Source organism: Trachymyrmex septentrionalis, unplaced genomic scaffold (genome assembly GCF_001594115.1).
Source record: "Trachymyrmex septentrionalis isolate Tsep2-gDNA-1 unplaced genomic scaffold, Tsep1.0 scaffold20, whole genome shotgun sequence".
NCBI lineage: Eukaryota > Metazoa > Arthropoda > Insecta > Hymenoptera > Formicidae > Trachymyrmex > Trachymyrmex septentrionalis.
Genome location: NW_017305180.1, coordinates 6,212,117 through 6,228,730, shown reverse-complemented (window position 1 = coordinate 6,228,730; position 16,614 = coordinate 6,212,117). Strand labels below are relative to the sequence as shown.

The 16,614-nt window shown below is 26.5% G+C and overlaps 1 protein-coding gene across 1 annotated transcript; it reads right to left on the bottom strand.

The window, feature by feature from the left end:
- Window positions 1-1,046: 1,046 nt before the first annotated feature.
- LOC108747568 lies at window positions 1,047-15,882 on the bottom strand. The gene is made up of 12 exons (XM_018485126.1): window positions 15,791-15,882; window positions 12,013-12,269; window positions 11,341-11,610; window positions 10,165-10,292; window positions 9,771-9,936; window positions 8,363-8,756; window positions 5,166-5,246; window positions 4,806-5,053; window positions 4,113-4,382; window positions 2,730-2,860; window positions 2,353-2,518; window positions 1,047-1,564 (listed from the first exon to the last, which is right to left on the bottom strand). Exons 2-12 carry the CDS (start codon window positions 12,265-12,267, stop codon window positions 1,166-1,168), a joined length of 2,508 nt encoding a protein of 835 aa, XP_018340628.1. The 5' UTR covers window positions 12,268-12,269; window positions 15,791-15,882; the 3' UTR covers window positions 1,047-1,165.
- Between the last annotated feature and the right edge of the window lie 732 nt (window positions 15,883-16,614).

The following is a 16,614-nucleotide window of genomic DNA, read 5'->3' as shown; positions in this document are numbered from 1 at the left end:
AATCAATAATAATCGATTACAATAATTCGATTACGTAATGTAGTCTTGCACATAAGAAATCAGAATATGAATTTAACTGATCGTCCGCAAAATTAAATGTTTAGGAATGTTTCTTTTTTTAAAATTGATTTGAACAATTTGCAATTTTAGACTCAGAAAAATTAGAAAAAAGATCTCAGAACTTACGTAGACCACATAAGGTCCGGTTATCTTATTACGTATCACTTTATAATTTTTTTCAATTTTTCTTGTGCGCATTCTAATATGTTAATACAACCTAAAATACTTTATTTTATAACTTAATTAATTTATATATCATTTTTGATATCATAGAATAATATTACATACATCTCTTTTAACATCATTTTCTTTGTTAACATATAAGGAACAGACTTTGAAAATGCGTTTTGTCCAAAATTTATAATTTTCAGGAAACGAGAAAAAAGCTATAAGAAAAACTGCGTGCCTTAAGAAAATAATAATTTGTCAATCAGTGTATATATAGTGTCAATAATTTGTCAAGAAGTGTTCAACAAAATTGCTAAACAATTGCAAAATATTAAACAAATACATATTGTTTGTCTCTAGTTAAAGGACATAATGCATTTTGAATGTCAAAATTTTTTTTAGTACATAAATTGATGGTGTAGAAATCTTTCAGAACATTACAGAGTATCTTAAAATTTAAGTTTCTAAACACTACACTATCTTTAATTCGAAATTTATAAATTTTAGACAAAATGTATTTTCGAAGTCTGTTTTTCGTACATGGAATTAAACAGTATTTACATAACAATGCAAAATGTATCTACGTATATGTATATACACCGTTATCTTTATATTGATAGAATATTTTAAAAATCATGATTTATTTTCAAACTTTAATAAAAGTGAAACCAACATAAAAAAATATTTTTTAATTTTTTAACCAAAATTATTATTATATACAATTTCACGTTTACTTGTTTAAAAAAGAATTTTTTTTAAACAAGTAAACGTGAAATTGTATATAATAATAATTTTGGTTAAAAAATTAAAACAGCACGTCAACATTTTTCTATTGTTATTAATTTTACTCGTTATATTTACATCTAATATCCTTATTTCCTAGACTTTTATTTTTTTTTTATATATTAATGTTCTATCTCTAAATATGAAGTATTCATTAGAGATCCAGCAAACCCCACTCATCGTACAATGGCAGTCTTTTCATCAATACTTTTTTATAACTTTCACTTTTCAAACCTGCATGTTCATAAGTACCAGTGCCTAATATTTCGTCCAAATCTTTTGCCTCAGCTTTACTGCACAGCATATACGGTAAAATGACGATGGATGTTATCATTCCAAAACTAGCTTTTCGTTTTAAGGTAGCCTTCAGTTCCTTCATGGTGGGTGGCTGCGTCTTGCAATTCAATAATTTCATAGTCGTTGTCAAGGTATCAAGGTATTCATTTAATAGAACATCTCTCTTGTATTCAATGACGTCGAAAGAAATACTTGAATTGAGGAAATAGAGAAGATCGAGTGCCGGCGAGGCGTAGATACTTATTTGGAAGTCTACCTGTAATAAAATAAATTTTTTCGTTCCATTGATCTTTTGATTGATGAGAAGTCTACAGCAATTTTATTGGAGATAAAATCTGCACACACGCGCGCGTGCACATATACATCCAGTGAGAAAGAGAGAGAGGGTGGAGGAGGCGGGAGTAGACATCATGTTTATGAAATCGCGACAACTATGTTGATAGCTCATATGAACAACATCGACAAAAGAATATGCCTGCATACGCCATTAAATTGTATACAATGCATTTATTTAAAACACATTTTATTTTTAATGATTTTTAATATTTCATACTATCACCGTCTATTTGTCTTGATTGTTTTAAAAATTGCGGATAATTAAATTGCATTAACATGTATATGATACTATTATAGTGTGTTTCGAAACAGTATCGGTTAATTTAATTTATTGTTATGCAAATTTATCATTGCATTTAACTATGAAAATTACAATAAAAATTCAGAAATGTAGATAATTGGAATAGAGTAACTGATAATGAGCTACATTAGTTTGTGTTTATTCGCTGTTTCAACACACCCCAAATAACATTTATGTTGCATAAGATGAACACCTTTTAAATGTCTTGTGTCTAAATGACATTTTATGCAACACGCTATTTGGAATTCGTCTTATCACATGTAAATTCATACTAATAGTTTCATGAATGATTTTATTTAAACTTAGTTCTTATTTAATTTTAGTCCCAATATAAAGTCATGATTATAATAAAGTAATGAGTACATATTTGGAGGAAATACATGATTTTATGACGTAATAGTACTTACAAAAATCTGATCAGTAGGTTTGCCATTATTGTCATATTTGAATAACATATTATTCACGTGACAATCACCATGATTAATAACATTAAATTCGTCTTCACAGAGCTGGGTTACATCCAATCCTATTTGATATATATGATCGGCGAGCTTAGCAATTTTTTCCGAGTATCTAGCAATAAAAATCAAATAAATATACAGTTATATGGAAACATGTAAAAATAATATAAATATTAACCTAAACAGTGTAATTTGTACATATATATTTGCAATTTTCTTCTTAACATGTTTTGCCTCCTTATATTAAATAATTATTATTTTGTGTCATGTACAATAAAACATTTTGAGTGCTTAAAAATAAATGTTATTTATACAAATCTTACTTTTTCAGTTCTGGCCAGTTCACACTCTCGTCTGCTAGAGCTTTAGTACTCTTAATGAAAATTTCTTGCATATCTGGCGGATACTGATTAGAAAATATTCCTTTCGTATACATCTCTTTTTGCTTTGGTTCCTAATATAAAAAACTAAATATTAAAATATTTTTATTAAAAATTTTGATTGTATTTGTCCATTTGATTATAAAGTTAAGTAATTAGATTTGTAATGCGGAAATTTGAAATATCAAATAGATCAAGCTACATAAGAAATCTACACAATAATTTTAATATATAATTTCTCTAGAAATTTATAGCAGACCTTTTTTTCAGAGAAAATTAGGAGACAGCTTAGACAGTATACATTTTGAAAAGACATTTTAAAAGAAACATCTTTAAAATTTTATAAAATAATTTTAAGTGATGACTTTTACTGAAGTTTTAAACAGGTCCTCCGAGCAGGTATGCAAATAGTGCGCTGCGCTACGCAAAGATGTAACATATTTATAAGAGAGTACGCTAAATTAAAAATTAAAAAAAAACAAATATTTCATTCTCGCCACTACATATGGGCGTTTGTTCCTATGGAATTTAATATGTTTTGAAATAAATACTGTATACTAATTAAAAGAATACGTATTGCAAAATTTGAAATTATTAGTCCGATTGGATAGTTGTTTATTTCCCAGAGATACTAAAATCTTTTAGTACAAACTATACTCCGAGCCATTTCAGCACCAGAAATACAAATTAAAAAATTGCCAAAAAATGCTATTATAGTTATGGACTCTTGAAATTGAAATAATATAGTATAATTAAAAAATTTTGCATCCTCTCTAAGAATATTTAAAAGATAATATAATATAGTATAATAAAAAATATAAAGTTTAACTAACGACCTTTCGATTATATGATTACGCTCATTACGAAGCTTTTTCACCATATAAAATACCTGCACAACGACTCTAGATAGAAAAAATTGTAGTTAAAAAGTTACAAAATACACTTACTAGTCTTAAAAACATTTTTTTATTTATCTTTTGGACATCTTTCAGAGATAAAACACTTTTAGATGTCTTTAAATCGCTTATTAGCAGCATTATCGTAGCAGCACTAAATCAAAGTCTTATTTCTTGTAAATAGAAAATCTTATATGATAAAAAGCGCAACATTTTAAGTTTAATACGATATTAAAATAGATCGCAATTCGAATTTTATGAAATGCAAAGTGATGTTCCATTGATTCCACGTATAATTTTTATATTTAATATTAACGCATAAATTTGAACTTGGAATAGTTCTTGCATTCGTCAATGTTATTGATGATTCGAATTCTTAATAATTGCAACAAAATGCTGCGACTGATTGTGAGTCACGCGTGTGATTTACCTTCTCACATAGGGCTACGGAGGCTGCGTGAAACTTGGCAAGTCCGTGAAGCGCCAATATGGAATGATCTAGATCAAGACCAGACAAACGATCAGCCATTTGAAAACCAAGAGACGCGAGATCTTCGATTACCAGAAGTACTGGATTTTCATTTTGCATGTGAAGAATCTCCGCGCTCAAACGGTTCTTTGCTCCTAACATGTTATTCATTTTATCCAAAGTATCGGACATCATCGACATCTCAGTGTGAAAAAAACCTGCTTGTGTGACCTGTGATAAGTTTATTTAAAATAATCAAATACAATCTTTTAATCTAACAAACATGTAATTATTTGTGATATATAGACCTACGTAAAAATCTAAATAAAATTTGTTAAAATTTAATAGAAAGTTTTAAGACTTGGTTTGAAACAAATAAAGAATGTTTTCTTTAAATACAAAGTAATGTATATTCGCTTATGTAAACTTGACTTATAAAAATAATTTTATTTTAATCACTGAGATTATCCAAAAATAAATATCCTAGAATCTTTTTGAATAGAAATGTATGTACTTCAAATTAATAAAATTTTTCACTGTTATCTTTCTCTCTCTCTCTCTCTCTCTCTCTCTCTCTCTCTCTCTCTCTCTCTATTTCTTCTTCTCTTTTTATATTAGAAACATTGTATGTATATACACATTAGATTAACTTACTAATTTCTGTCGAACACCTTCAAGGACAGGCGACAGTTTTACAATAATTGATTTTTTCTCTTTAATCTTAGAGCCGCGTGAATATTCGACAGTAATCCTAATCATGTCGCTAGTGTAGTTGTCACCCTTAACCGTAGCCGGTTTTGAAAATATATCCATCACCTGAATCGAATTGTCGTTTTCTGACCTTCGCAGAATCTTCTCCACGAAGCATAGATTTAGCCATGTCGATGTTTCTAAGGCCATTTCTGAAAGTGGATTTAAAATTGGAGAATTTGTTCACACATGTCCTCGTCATGTTACAAAACATAAAAACAATTTTTTTGCAGTAATTAATTTATTCGCGACGAAATTTATTACGTTTTTTTCCCTTTTTCCGGCTCCTCAGTTCTTCTGGTATATAAGATATATATTGTATTGCGTTTCTTGTTAGTTTAAAGTCTAAAATAATATAATTATTATTATTGCACTAACAAATTGAAGCAATATTATATATTTATTAAGGAGCTTATCTTATTTAATTTAAGAAATACACAGGAATAGTAATTATTTATATTAAAATTGTGTATTAAATATTCAATTTTTAAAATATTATGTTAAAATGATAAGATTATTTAAAAAAAAGTTATTTATAAAAAATTATTGATATGCCTTTAAAGTTGTCTATAAAAATACTGTCTTCAGTAAAATTGTTCTAAATGAAATTTTAAGACCTTCTTCTCAGTTAACACCAATTAAAAGTAACATAATTTCAATGTCACAGTGTCACATTTGACATTTTAAATATAACTTATATAACACATGTGTTACGTAACAGTTTCTTAAGTGTAAAATTAGAATTGTTTTCTCGATGTTACTTTTAATTGACTTTAATTTACTGTGTTGCACTTTGTAATGTTTGTTAGTTATGTAATATTGCAATTTAACTCTTCTCAAGAATACAATTCATGCTGGCGCTAAATCACATTGACATTCAGACAATGAACAATGTACTCTGACAGATGTCTTTATGACGTCTTTTAGATATTTTTTAGATGTCCCAAACGATATCTTTATAATATCTTTTTATGCTATCTTTTTATTTCCTAAATTGAAATTTACTATAAGAAGGATGGAACGTGAATAATACGTGTTATCAATCCAATGATTAGGTAGGAGAAGGATGGTTCAGAACAAGTTTCCATATACGGACATTCGATTCGTTATATAATGATGTAAAGGTTAATTGTATGAAAATAGGGATTATATTGCAAGATGATAAATATTTAATAATTATTCTCAATTTTTTTATGTGTTTTTTTATGGTTTCAATTTCAAAACTTATTGGTCACATTTAGTATTAAATTTTGTATCATAGAATTCTTTAAGTTTCCTTTATTTATATATATTTCACACATATATCATTATGTATTATTTGTAATGATCTTGTATTTTCGAAATGTATCATAATGGGTCGGGGAAAAATCTTCTTACATATATGTAAAATCAAAGAATTCACTATAATGTTACAATGTTTGAGACTTTATTTAAAGTTTTCCTCAATAAACTGTGAATATCAATGTCAAGAAAATAAAAAAAGTCTGTTTTCTATGAATATGAACTACATTTTTAGAACTTAAAATGAAATAGATATATTTATATGTATAAATATATCATAGAAGCGAAAAAAAATGTTCTAATGCAATCTAGTGCAAGAAATAAAATATTAATAATAAACAATACACTAAAGTAACTAACCTGAAATTATTCGTCTTCGAATTCAATCGTTTATTTTTCTTAAATGCTTACTTCACTGTGCAGTTTCCTAAAGCTAGTCTCAAAATGATACATAGAATAGGATTTACAAGCTTTATATCTACGTCAGTATATTCATCTATTCATCCATCATGGGCTTTGTGTCTTCATCAGAACCTTGAATAACTAAGACTCAGTCAATATTAAACTCGTGCAAGTTTGTCCTTCAATCAAGCAATAAACACTAATCTACAGAACAATAAGACGATAGCATGTGCAATGTTTTCCGGTGCAGAAAATTAATTGACATCACTGCACGCGCCATAAAAAAAAATCGCACCGTAAACATTATGACATCCGTGCAAGTCACGTTACTTACAATTAGGTTCTATCTTCCTCAGTAGACAAATTGTTAAATAATTTCACAATAATAGCGTCACGAACTAACGAAAAATTGTAATTGGACTAAAATGATTCGCTATAACGCGACAGTTTTGTCAGAATAAAATTTCTAAATAATATTTTTGTTCATAATATAATTTAACATATTCAAAGCTCATCAAAATCACAAGGAGGATACTTAGATGCCTTTTCTTGCAAGATATAATACGACTTTAATATACAAATATATACAGTTAGTATACAGAATAATCGTATTTTTATCTGTTTACAGCAGGTCTAATCATAGAATCAGGAACCGATAAAAAATCCAGTGTAATTTTACGATCTTCTTTTATTAACTACAATTATAAAAATAATTAAATTGTTTTTTATTTTTCTTTCTTTTTTTTTAACAGAATGTCATGGTAATTAATTTCGTAGCACGCATAAGGTACATGATACAAAGCTGAAAAAATTTGCATATATCTAATAATAGTTTATTAAGTTTGCTTATTATTATATATTTAATTTTGATAAAAATATCTAAGTAGAACAATAAAAACACGATAACGTCAAAATAAATTGTTGTTATTTGGAAAGTGTAGTAATAATTTAATAATCACTTTGACGTTATTTCGATGTTATAATAACACATGTTCAACTTGAATTATATGAATACGTTATATTTTCGTCAGTAATACAATCTCTCTTCTTAAAATTCACTTATTTATGCCGCGAAATAATGATTTCCAATAGTTTATGATATGGAATACCGTAAATAACCAAAATTATATTGTTCGATCATAATAAAGATTATGTAATTATTCGGTTGAGCGGAATCATTTGAGTGGACGATTAATTATCCTTTATATAAAATAAATTAAATTATATACAATATATAAATATAAATAATCTTCATAAATCTCACTAACATTGTATAGTTTATTTTAATCTTTAACAACCAAACTTATGTACCTTATTGTCTTTTAAACTAAAATTGCGTAAATAAATTTTTTTTTTTCTAAAGTGTTTTTTTTTTAACAAATGTTTTATTTAAAATAATGCAATTAATTGCATATGAAAAATATCCACGAGCATATTACGCGAGCTCAATAGCAATTTTGTTTCTACTTAATTGTTTTTCACATTTTGTTATTTCTTTTCGTAAAATACTCAGTATACATACAAAACTGTTTTGCATAGATATTCGAAACTAGAATTATTTCGTAAAAAATGTTATGTACATAAGTTTATTTTAAATTTAAATATATTTGACTATCTTGAAGATTTATGTGATAGTAGGTAGCAAGGCATCAGAAAAGCTAAAGTTATAATTAATGTATTAAATATTTTAATACAATATATAATTTATTTTTGTTACGTATTAACTACCAAAATCTAATTCTAATTAAATATCAATATATTGATATATATATAGAATTATCCTAGTAAACCCCACTCGTCATATAATGGAATTCTCTTTATCATTAATTTTTTATAACTCTCACTCTGTAAACCTGGATTTATAAAAGTACCCGTGCTCATAATCTCATCCAAATCTTTTGACTCATTCTTACTACACAACATGAGCGGTAAAATCGTGAAGGATGCTATCATTCCATAGCTAGCACTTCGCTTTAAAATAGCTTTCAATTCTTCCATGGTGGGCGGCTGCGTCTTACAGTTTAGTTGTTTCATAGTCGCCGACAAGGTTCCAAGGTATTCGTTTAATAAAGTATTTCTCTCATTTTCCATGACATCTATGGAAGGACTAGTATTGAGAAAATAATGAAGATCGAGTGCCGGCGTCGTGTAGACGCACATTTGGAAGTCTACCTGTAATTATATTTACATTTTCTTGATTAATCAATGTTTTGAGTTCTCTGCAAATAGATTGGAGATAAACTCTATTGTCGGAAGTAAGACGTTTAAAAATGTTACGTTTAGGAAGTTGCAGCAAATAATTAATAATTTGCGCGATTGATATGAAAAAAACAGGCGATGAATGCAATAGCAGATTAAACAGATGGATTTATTGTATTATAGAACTGCATTTTCTTTTATTATTACCACCTTTGTTTTGATAAGTAAATTGCAGATAATTGAAATACGTTAATACCATAATAGTATTTTTCGAAATATTATCAATTTATTTTGTTTATTCTTACGGGAACTTTTATTATTGCATTCAACTGTAATAAAAATTTAGAAATATAGATAATTAGAATGAATAAGATTGAACTATGTTATTATATCTAAATTATGATTATTATATTTAATGATTTATATTTTTCTAAATTAAAGTAATATATTTTCAAGTAAATTCGTGTCAATAATAAATTATATCATATGCAAGTATAAATTAAAAATTTTACGAATTATTTTATATAAGTTTATAATTTGTATAAAACAAGATTAATATTTTTATTCATATAAAACAAGTGATGAACACGTATATATAATTTCGTGTAAAAACAGCTATTTCAACTTATAATCAATAGATAGCATTCGATCCAGACTGTCTTCTCAATATATTCTCATATATATCTCATTTTATAAGAAAAGATTGATCAAAGAAGCATGATTAAAAAGATGCACATTCTAAATGAATCCTATAAGGACTTATATGAAGTTTAAGGACTTAAGGAAGATCCTGGAACTGCATATTAGACTTCGAACTGTATATTAATTCAAAACCTAGGGACTTGAAAGAAGATACATATTTTATATTAAACTTAAGATCTGAAGAAGAAGATTGAATTATAAGGTTGTAAACACATATACCGGTATACAACGCTGGGCTAGAGAGAACCTACAATCTGAAATACAAAGGAACGTGATGGTACTTACAAAAATTTGATCAATAGGTTTGCCATCATTATCGTATTTAAACAACATATTGTTCAGATGACAGTCACCATGATTAATAACGTTCAATTCATCCTCAGAAGTCTTGATTGCATCTTCTGCTATTTGATATACGTGATCGGAGAGTTTAGCAATTTTTTCCGAGTATCTAGCGATAAAAATTACATAAACATAAAATTGTGTGGAATTATGTCACACAAATATTACGCTCTAAATGATGCAGTTTGTACTTATATTTGCCATTTGCTGCTTACAATTAATATGTTCAATTTTTTTGTATTAAATTCTCATTATCTTGTGTCATGTAAAACATTATATTAGACATTAAATAAGTAATAAAATAATAAACACTGCTGTTTAGATATGCTAATCTTACTTTTTCACTTCTGGCCAGTTTGCTATCTCATCTGCTAAAGCTTTAGTTCCCATAATGAAAAAAGCTTGCAGTTCTGGTGGGTGCTGATGGCAAAACATTCCTTTCGAATACTCTTTTTGTTTTGGTTCCTAAATATATTAAAATATTTTTAATAAAGAACATTGATGTCTATCCATTTGACTATAAATAATTAAGTTTATTGTACGGATTATGTGAAAATTGGGAATGTCGCATAAATAAGATTGTACAGTAAAATTTACGACAATAATTTTACTAACATGCAATTTTGTATCAAATTTAAAATAGACTATTTCTAGAAAAAGTTATAAGGCAAACTATTATTGATTATAATTTTTAATATCGAATATTTAATATTTTAATTTTAAATTAATATTTTGCAAATGCAAAGGACTTATTGATTATAATTAAGTGAACATGTACGTATCCCTTTTTAAGCTAAAAGAGTATCTTTCTTTTCTAATTGTTTTTATTTTGAAAGTATTTAACATAAGCGTGATATTCCAGTAAAAAAAAAAGTTGATTATTTTTTGTACTAATTAACTAAAATGTAAAAAATAATTTTATATATTTTTGTGAGTAAATTATTTTGTTAAGAATACGTTCCCAAATTGCGTGTTTTCTTAATTAAATATATCTCAATAAAGAACAATATCATACGTTTGTAATAAATATTAAAATGGAACTCGCATTTAATATGATAATTAGAAATTATTACTATAGAATTATTGCTATAGAATAAATAATTCTTTATACAATTATAAAATATATTAAATATATGATCCTAAAGCGTTCTACAAGTTTTATTTAAAATTACTTCTTGACAAAATTTATAGCAATTAAAGTTATAATTATTTGCCACTTTAAATTAATGTTTCTTATATGAAGCTTTCAAATATCTTTCTGTGTGTGTGTGTTTGATTATTACTTATCATATTTTTAATAAATACTTCAAATAATATAACACACAAAAATTTTGTAGCAATGCGATATTCTTGCGCAATCAAAGTAATTTCACATATATCTTTTATATTTAATATTAAATAATATTATTTATATTAATGCAAAAGATTTATTCCTGAGATCGTTCTAACATTCATGCTATTGAATTAAATTCTTAACAATCGCAATATTATGACTGAATCAGGTGTAATTTACCTTCTCACATATGGCGACAGAGGCTGCATGAAATCTGGCTAGTCCTTGTAATGCCAATACAGAATGAGTTAGGTCAAGGCCAGACAAACGATCGGCCATTCGAAAACCAAGAAACATGAGATCTTCCATCACGAGAAGCGTTGGATGTTCATTTTGCACGTATAGGCTTTTCCCGCTTAAACGGTATTTAGGCCCTAACAACTTATTCATTTTATTTAAGGTATCTGACAGCATTGATATTTCGGTGTGAAAATAACCTGCTAATACGATCTATAACAAGTTTAAAATTAATAAATGGAATCTTTTAATCTAACAAGCATGTAATTATTTTTTAATATAAATTTAAGGTCTAAATAAAAATTTATGTAGTAGAAATTTTTTGCTTCTTGATGTCAAATAAATAATAATTTTGTCTTACCGATTAAAATTAGTTTTAAAACGAATGAAAAACATTTTCTTAAATACATGTATATTTTTTCTTTATTAATTCGAACTTAATTTATAAAAATAATTTTATTTTCAATTATTAATTTTATTTTTTTAATTACTAATTACTTAAATATAAATTATCCTAATCTTTTTATTAAATATTATACATGATAATAATCTAATCCGATATAATAAAATCGTTCATATATTATAATTAAAAATGTATACATTAAATCAACTTACGAATTTTTGTCGAACACTTTCAATTATAGGTGAGAGTTTGACAATAATGGATTTTTTCTCTTTAATCTCATGGCCGTCTTGATTACGTGAAAATTCAACCGTAATTCTGATCATATCACTAAGATAGTTGTCACCTTTTTTCGTGGCTGGTTTTGTAGACATATCGATCACCTGAATCGAATCGTCTCCTTCTGACTTTCGCAGGACCTTCTCCACGAAGCTTAAATTTAGCCATGTCAACGTCTCTAGAGCCATCACTGAAATTAAGATTAAGATTGAAGAATTTCCTCAACAAATCGTTTCTTTCCCATTGTGTCACAAAATGCGAAAACGATTCTTTATGATAATTCATTATTTACGGCAAGAATTATTCACGTTTTCTCTCTCTGTTTTTCCAGCCGATTTTCTTCACTCATTCCGATCTTTTCCTTCACTGTTTTCTGCCATTTCTTTCTTTTGTTTTTTATTCACTTTATCATCGTTTCTTTCTTAAGTGTGTCATTCTGTATTCAAGACAAATACATTTCCTTGTTGAAAGACGCTGCTTCAATTAAGAGCGTGATAATATGAGAAATCGCTTCTCCTTTCTTCTTTTTGATTAATATATTTTGCGTGCTCCTTTTGCAGCTCCGTGAATGTGATTGAGTTGCAATAATTGCAAAAAATTTACGATATGTCTAGCAAACCGTAATCACGTATTTATTTAAGATTTCAATTAATTTTTTTTTTTCTAATAAACTTTGATTCTTTCTATTTAAATAAATTTTTAATTAATTAATTAATTTTTTATTGTTTAAACAAATATATTATTATTATAAATGTATATATGTTATTATTATCTGTGTATAAATTATATAATGCTCGTATTTAATTATTATGTTCATATATATAAACTGAGAAAAAATTCTGTTGATTCAATTAAAGTCTATATTACAGGCTGTCATTAACATAAGTGATTAATTCATGTATATTTTTAATGATATAAAGGCATGAATTATTATTTTAATAACCAAGGTCTTTATGTCAATAAAAATATATGAATTAATTATTTATGTTAGTGACAGCCCGTAATATAGACTTTAATCAAGTACAAACAAACAAATTAGAAACATGAAACCTGAACGTAACTGAAGAGAAAAAGTTAGGCACTTTTTACAGTGTAACACGTGGATGTTAATACTTGGTGGCTATTGAGTGTTCAATCATTCAATATCACATGTTATGTCGGACTCATCATGCCTATTTCTACTTACTGATTTCTAGTATTCTCTAAAATTGTATCAGTGAAAATATTATTAATTCAAACTGCATTAATTAAAATAGCATTTTACTAAGAATCAGTGAGCATTTCACCATGATGTAACTATAATTGTTGTGATGTAACTGTGACATTTTTTACTATGTATATTTTGTGCTAATTTTGCTATTCATAATAGCTACTGTTTTTACTTTCTAATATTATTTATTAAAATACAATTATTTTTACTAATTAATTTTTTCAATGAAATCTTACTGATTTCAAGTGATATACTTATAATTATGACCATCAGTGACTTTACTTTCGATAATAATATTCTGATGATAAATATAAAATACAAAGAGCATTCAGCTACACGTAGCATGTTTTTTGTGAATGTCATATATTTAAAATGCTTACGTAAGATTCAAATTATAGACGTTTCGGTCTACATCAAAGAAACGTGTATAATGGCCTGACGCAATGTATGGCCTTGAATAGTTGTATGAATACGGCTATTAAATAATGTGATCCTGTCAATGTTACAGTAAAAAATATTCGACTTTGCTCTTCAATTACGTGCAAGTACAATTCGTGTTCTAAATTGTTTTCTTAATAAGTTGTATTATTTTTATAAACGTATAAAAATTATTAATAAAAGTTTAAATACATACATAATGAAAAATTGAGATATTATAATAAGCTTTAAGATAATATTATATAAAATTTAATTCAAATTCCATTTTTTTTGAAAATTAAAGAAATGTAAAAAGTGAGCAAATCGCAAAATCAAAAAATTCCTCCTAATATGAGATGCCCCGAGAAATTATAAATAGTAAAACACAAAATATGTATATCAGTATTACAACTAAAAAACTTTATTTAACTTTGTTTCTTAAATACAAACACAGCCAGCGAAAAATGAGAAGAGAGTATGAGATACATTATACCCAGAACTTGCGTTCAGGTAGTTGAAATCAAGCATCGCAGAAATAAACACTCGACGTTCATTCCGGTTGTCCTTTTTATTATTGTGCAATAACATTTTTACTTTAGCAACAATTTTTACTATGACATGGAAGTATGTTATTTCATATTATATAAATATCCTCATATTACGATTTCCACGCCTTATAGTTTTACGATCATCAAATCTAACTTCTATAATTAAGCAATTTAAAACATATCCCATATTTTTTTATTAGTACCACCTTACTCTATCACTACATAAAGAATTTATTGCCAAATATTTATTTATTAAATAATAAATAAGGTCTAATAAAGGCTCATCTCAATGAAACTTGAAGACATCCAAATTCTAAAATCTTTTTTTACAATGACTACAGGCATGATCTAATAATGAATTTTCTACTAATAATGTTCAACCCAAGAGCTATACATTCATGGAACCAATAGATAACGTTTATTAGTTTAGCAGAAACGCCGCTATCTCATATTAGGCGCCTATCTTATAATAGGAAGTTTTCCTCTATATTTTAAGATATAAGATTATTTAAACTTAAATTACTCACATGAAAAATTTAAAGAAAAATTATGAACAGAAAATTATTTATATGACTAAAATTATCTATAAAATAAACAAGTGTGATCTAAGTCCTAAGAACTTACAATTGTCCGTAATGTTTGCTTGTTTGCAATTTAAACTTTTCTTTTTTTAAGAACGCAACTTGCAAATTATTCAAAATTTCTATTGATGTATTGTTTTTATAAAAATAGCTTTTTTTTTAAATTATGGTACACACGATGTGACAATTAAGTTCTCAGACTAAAGCTATAAAAAAAAAGATCAAATATTTATTAATGTTATCATTTAATATAATTCTCTTCGATTCCGAACAATATTTCTATTCCTTACGTTTTTTAACACCACGTTTCTTTTCATAAATAATATTAAAAATTGAATTGCATTAATAGCGTTTTTCATTAGCAGAACTAGTGCACGTTTAGTGCACATTAAAGCTATTGTATACTATTTTAATCTAAATGGAAAAGTGAAAATCAATTGATGAAATGCTAAAATATATATTTTATCAAATAGCACAATAAAATGTATTAAGGATTTTGCGGTTTAACTTGTTTTTTTATATTTTTATTAAACATATATCTTTACGTTGATTTGTGTACTTATAACAGTTTTAAAGTGCACTGCATACACACTCATAAACTTCTGCCAATGGAAAATATTATAAATGATGGTATAAATAAATATTTTTAATCTTTTTTGTGAGTTTTTGATGGCCTCAGTCCGGGAATTTAATTGTCACTATATTAAGTTGTATACATATATTATAGAATTCGTTAATTAAGATTCTTTTTATTTATTTTTTTTTCACACACATCTCATTCGATCATTAACAAGCTAACCCCATATTTTCAATAATGTATCAAAAAATGTACTATAATGTAATTATGTTTGTTACGACTTTACTTGTTATGACTTTACTTAAAATTTTTAACAACAAATCTCGAATATCAAAAGAATACAATATTGATAAAGAATAATTGAATACACACACTGACCTATTGCTCGTCTTTGACTTCAATCGTTTACGTCGTTTAAATGTTCACTTAAATAAACTATACTGTTTCGTAGTAAAGCTAGTTGTGAAATGATACACGTAGAAGTGACAGGCTTTATATTTACTCTCTCTCTCTCTATATATATATATGTATATATATATATATATATATATTCTATGTACTCATCTATCATTCATCACAAGCCTTATATACATGGGAGATTCATAGGCAATTGAGGCTTGATAAACTCTATTACCTACGCTATTATAAAGACAATCGGGGATTTGTCTTTGTAATAAAGTAATAGACATTAATCTAATTAAATAACAAAGCGATGATAAGAGAATAGCATATGTTATTGTCTCTCTTTTCAGGAAGTTATTTCGTGCAATTATAAAATCACATAGTAAATGTTATGACATCATACAAGTCATTCTATTAATTTCCTATTATTAATTTCCATTTGTGTCATTTTTTTTAATGATTTTGCTGATGTAATTGACATGGCATTGAAATAACAAAAAAAATTTTATGCTGCATAGATATTTAATTTATATCCGAGATTTTAACATGTGGTAATAATAAAACCTTTTATCGATACATTACTAACCAGGAATATAGTGTCAATACACGGGCGCATAAGATCGCCCTGTATATAAGTATATTTACATAAAAAAAATTGTTGTAATAAATAAAAAATAAGAATTAAATAATACTATATTTAATTTTTATAAAATATATATAAAACGTAAGTGATACATATCTTTGTGCATTTCTATTGAAAGACTTTCCTATTCTAATCCAAGTATAATAGTGGCTTTATT

Excerpts from the sequence above, each read along its gene's own strand:
- LOC108747568 (XM_018485126.1), bottom strand. The coding sequence starts at position 12,267 with ATGGCTCTAGAGACGTTGACATGGCTAAATTTAAGCTTCGTGGAGAAG. Across the intron at positions 10,293-11,340 it reads CTGTCGCCATATGTGAGAAG|GAACCAAAACAAAAAGAGTA; the intron begins GTAAATTACACC and ends TAATATATTTAG. Across the intron at positions 4,383-4,805 it reads AAGGTGTTCGACAGAAATTA|GTCACACAAGCAGGTTTTTT; the intron begins GTAAGTTAATCT and ends AACTTATCACAG.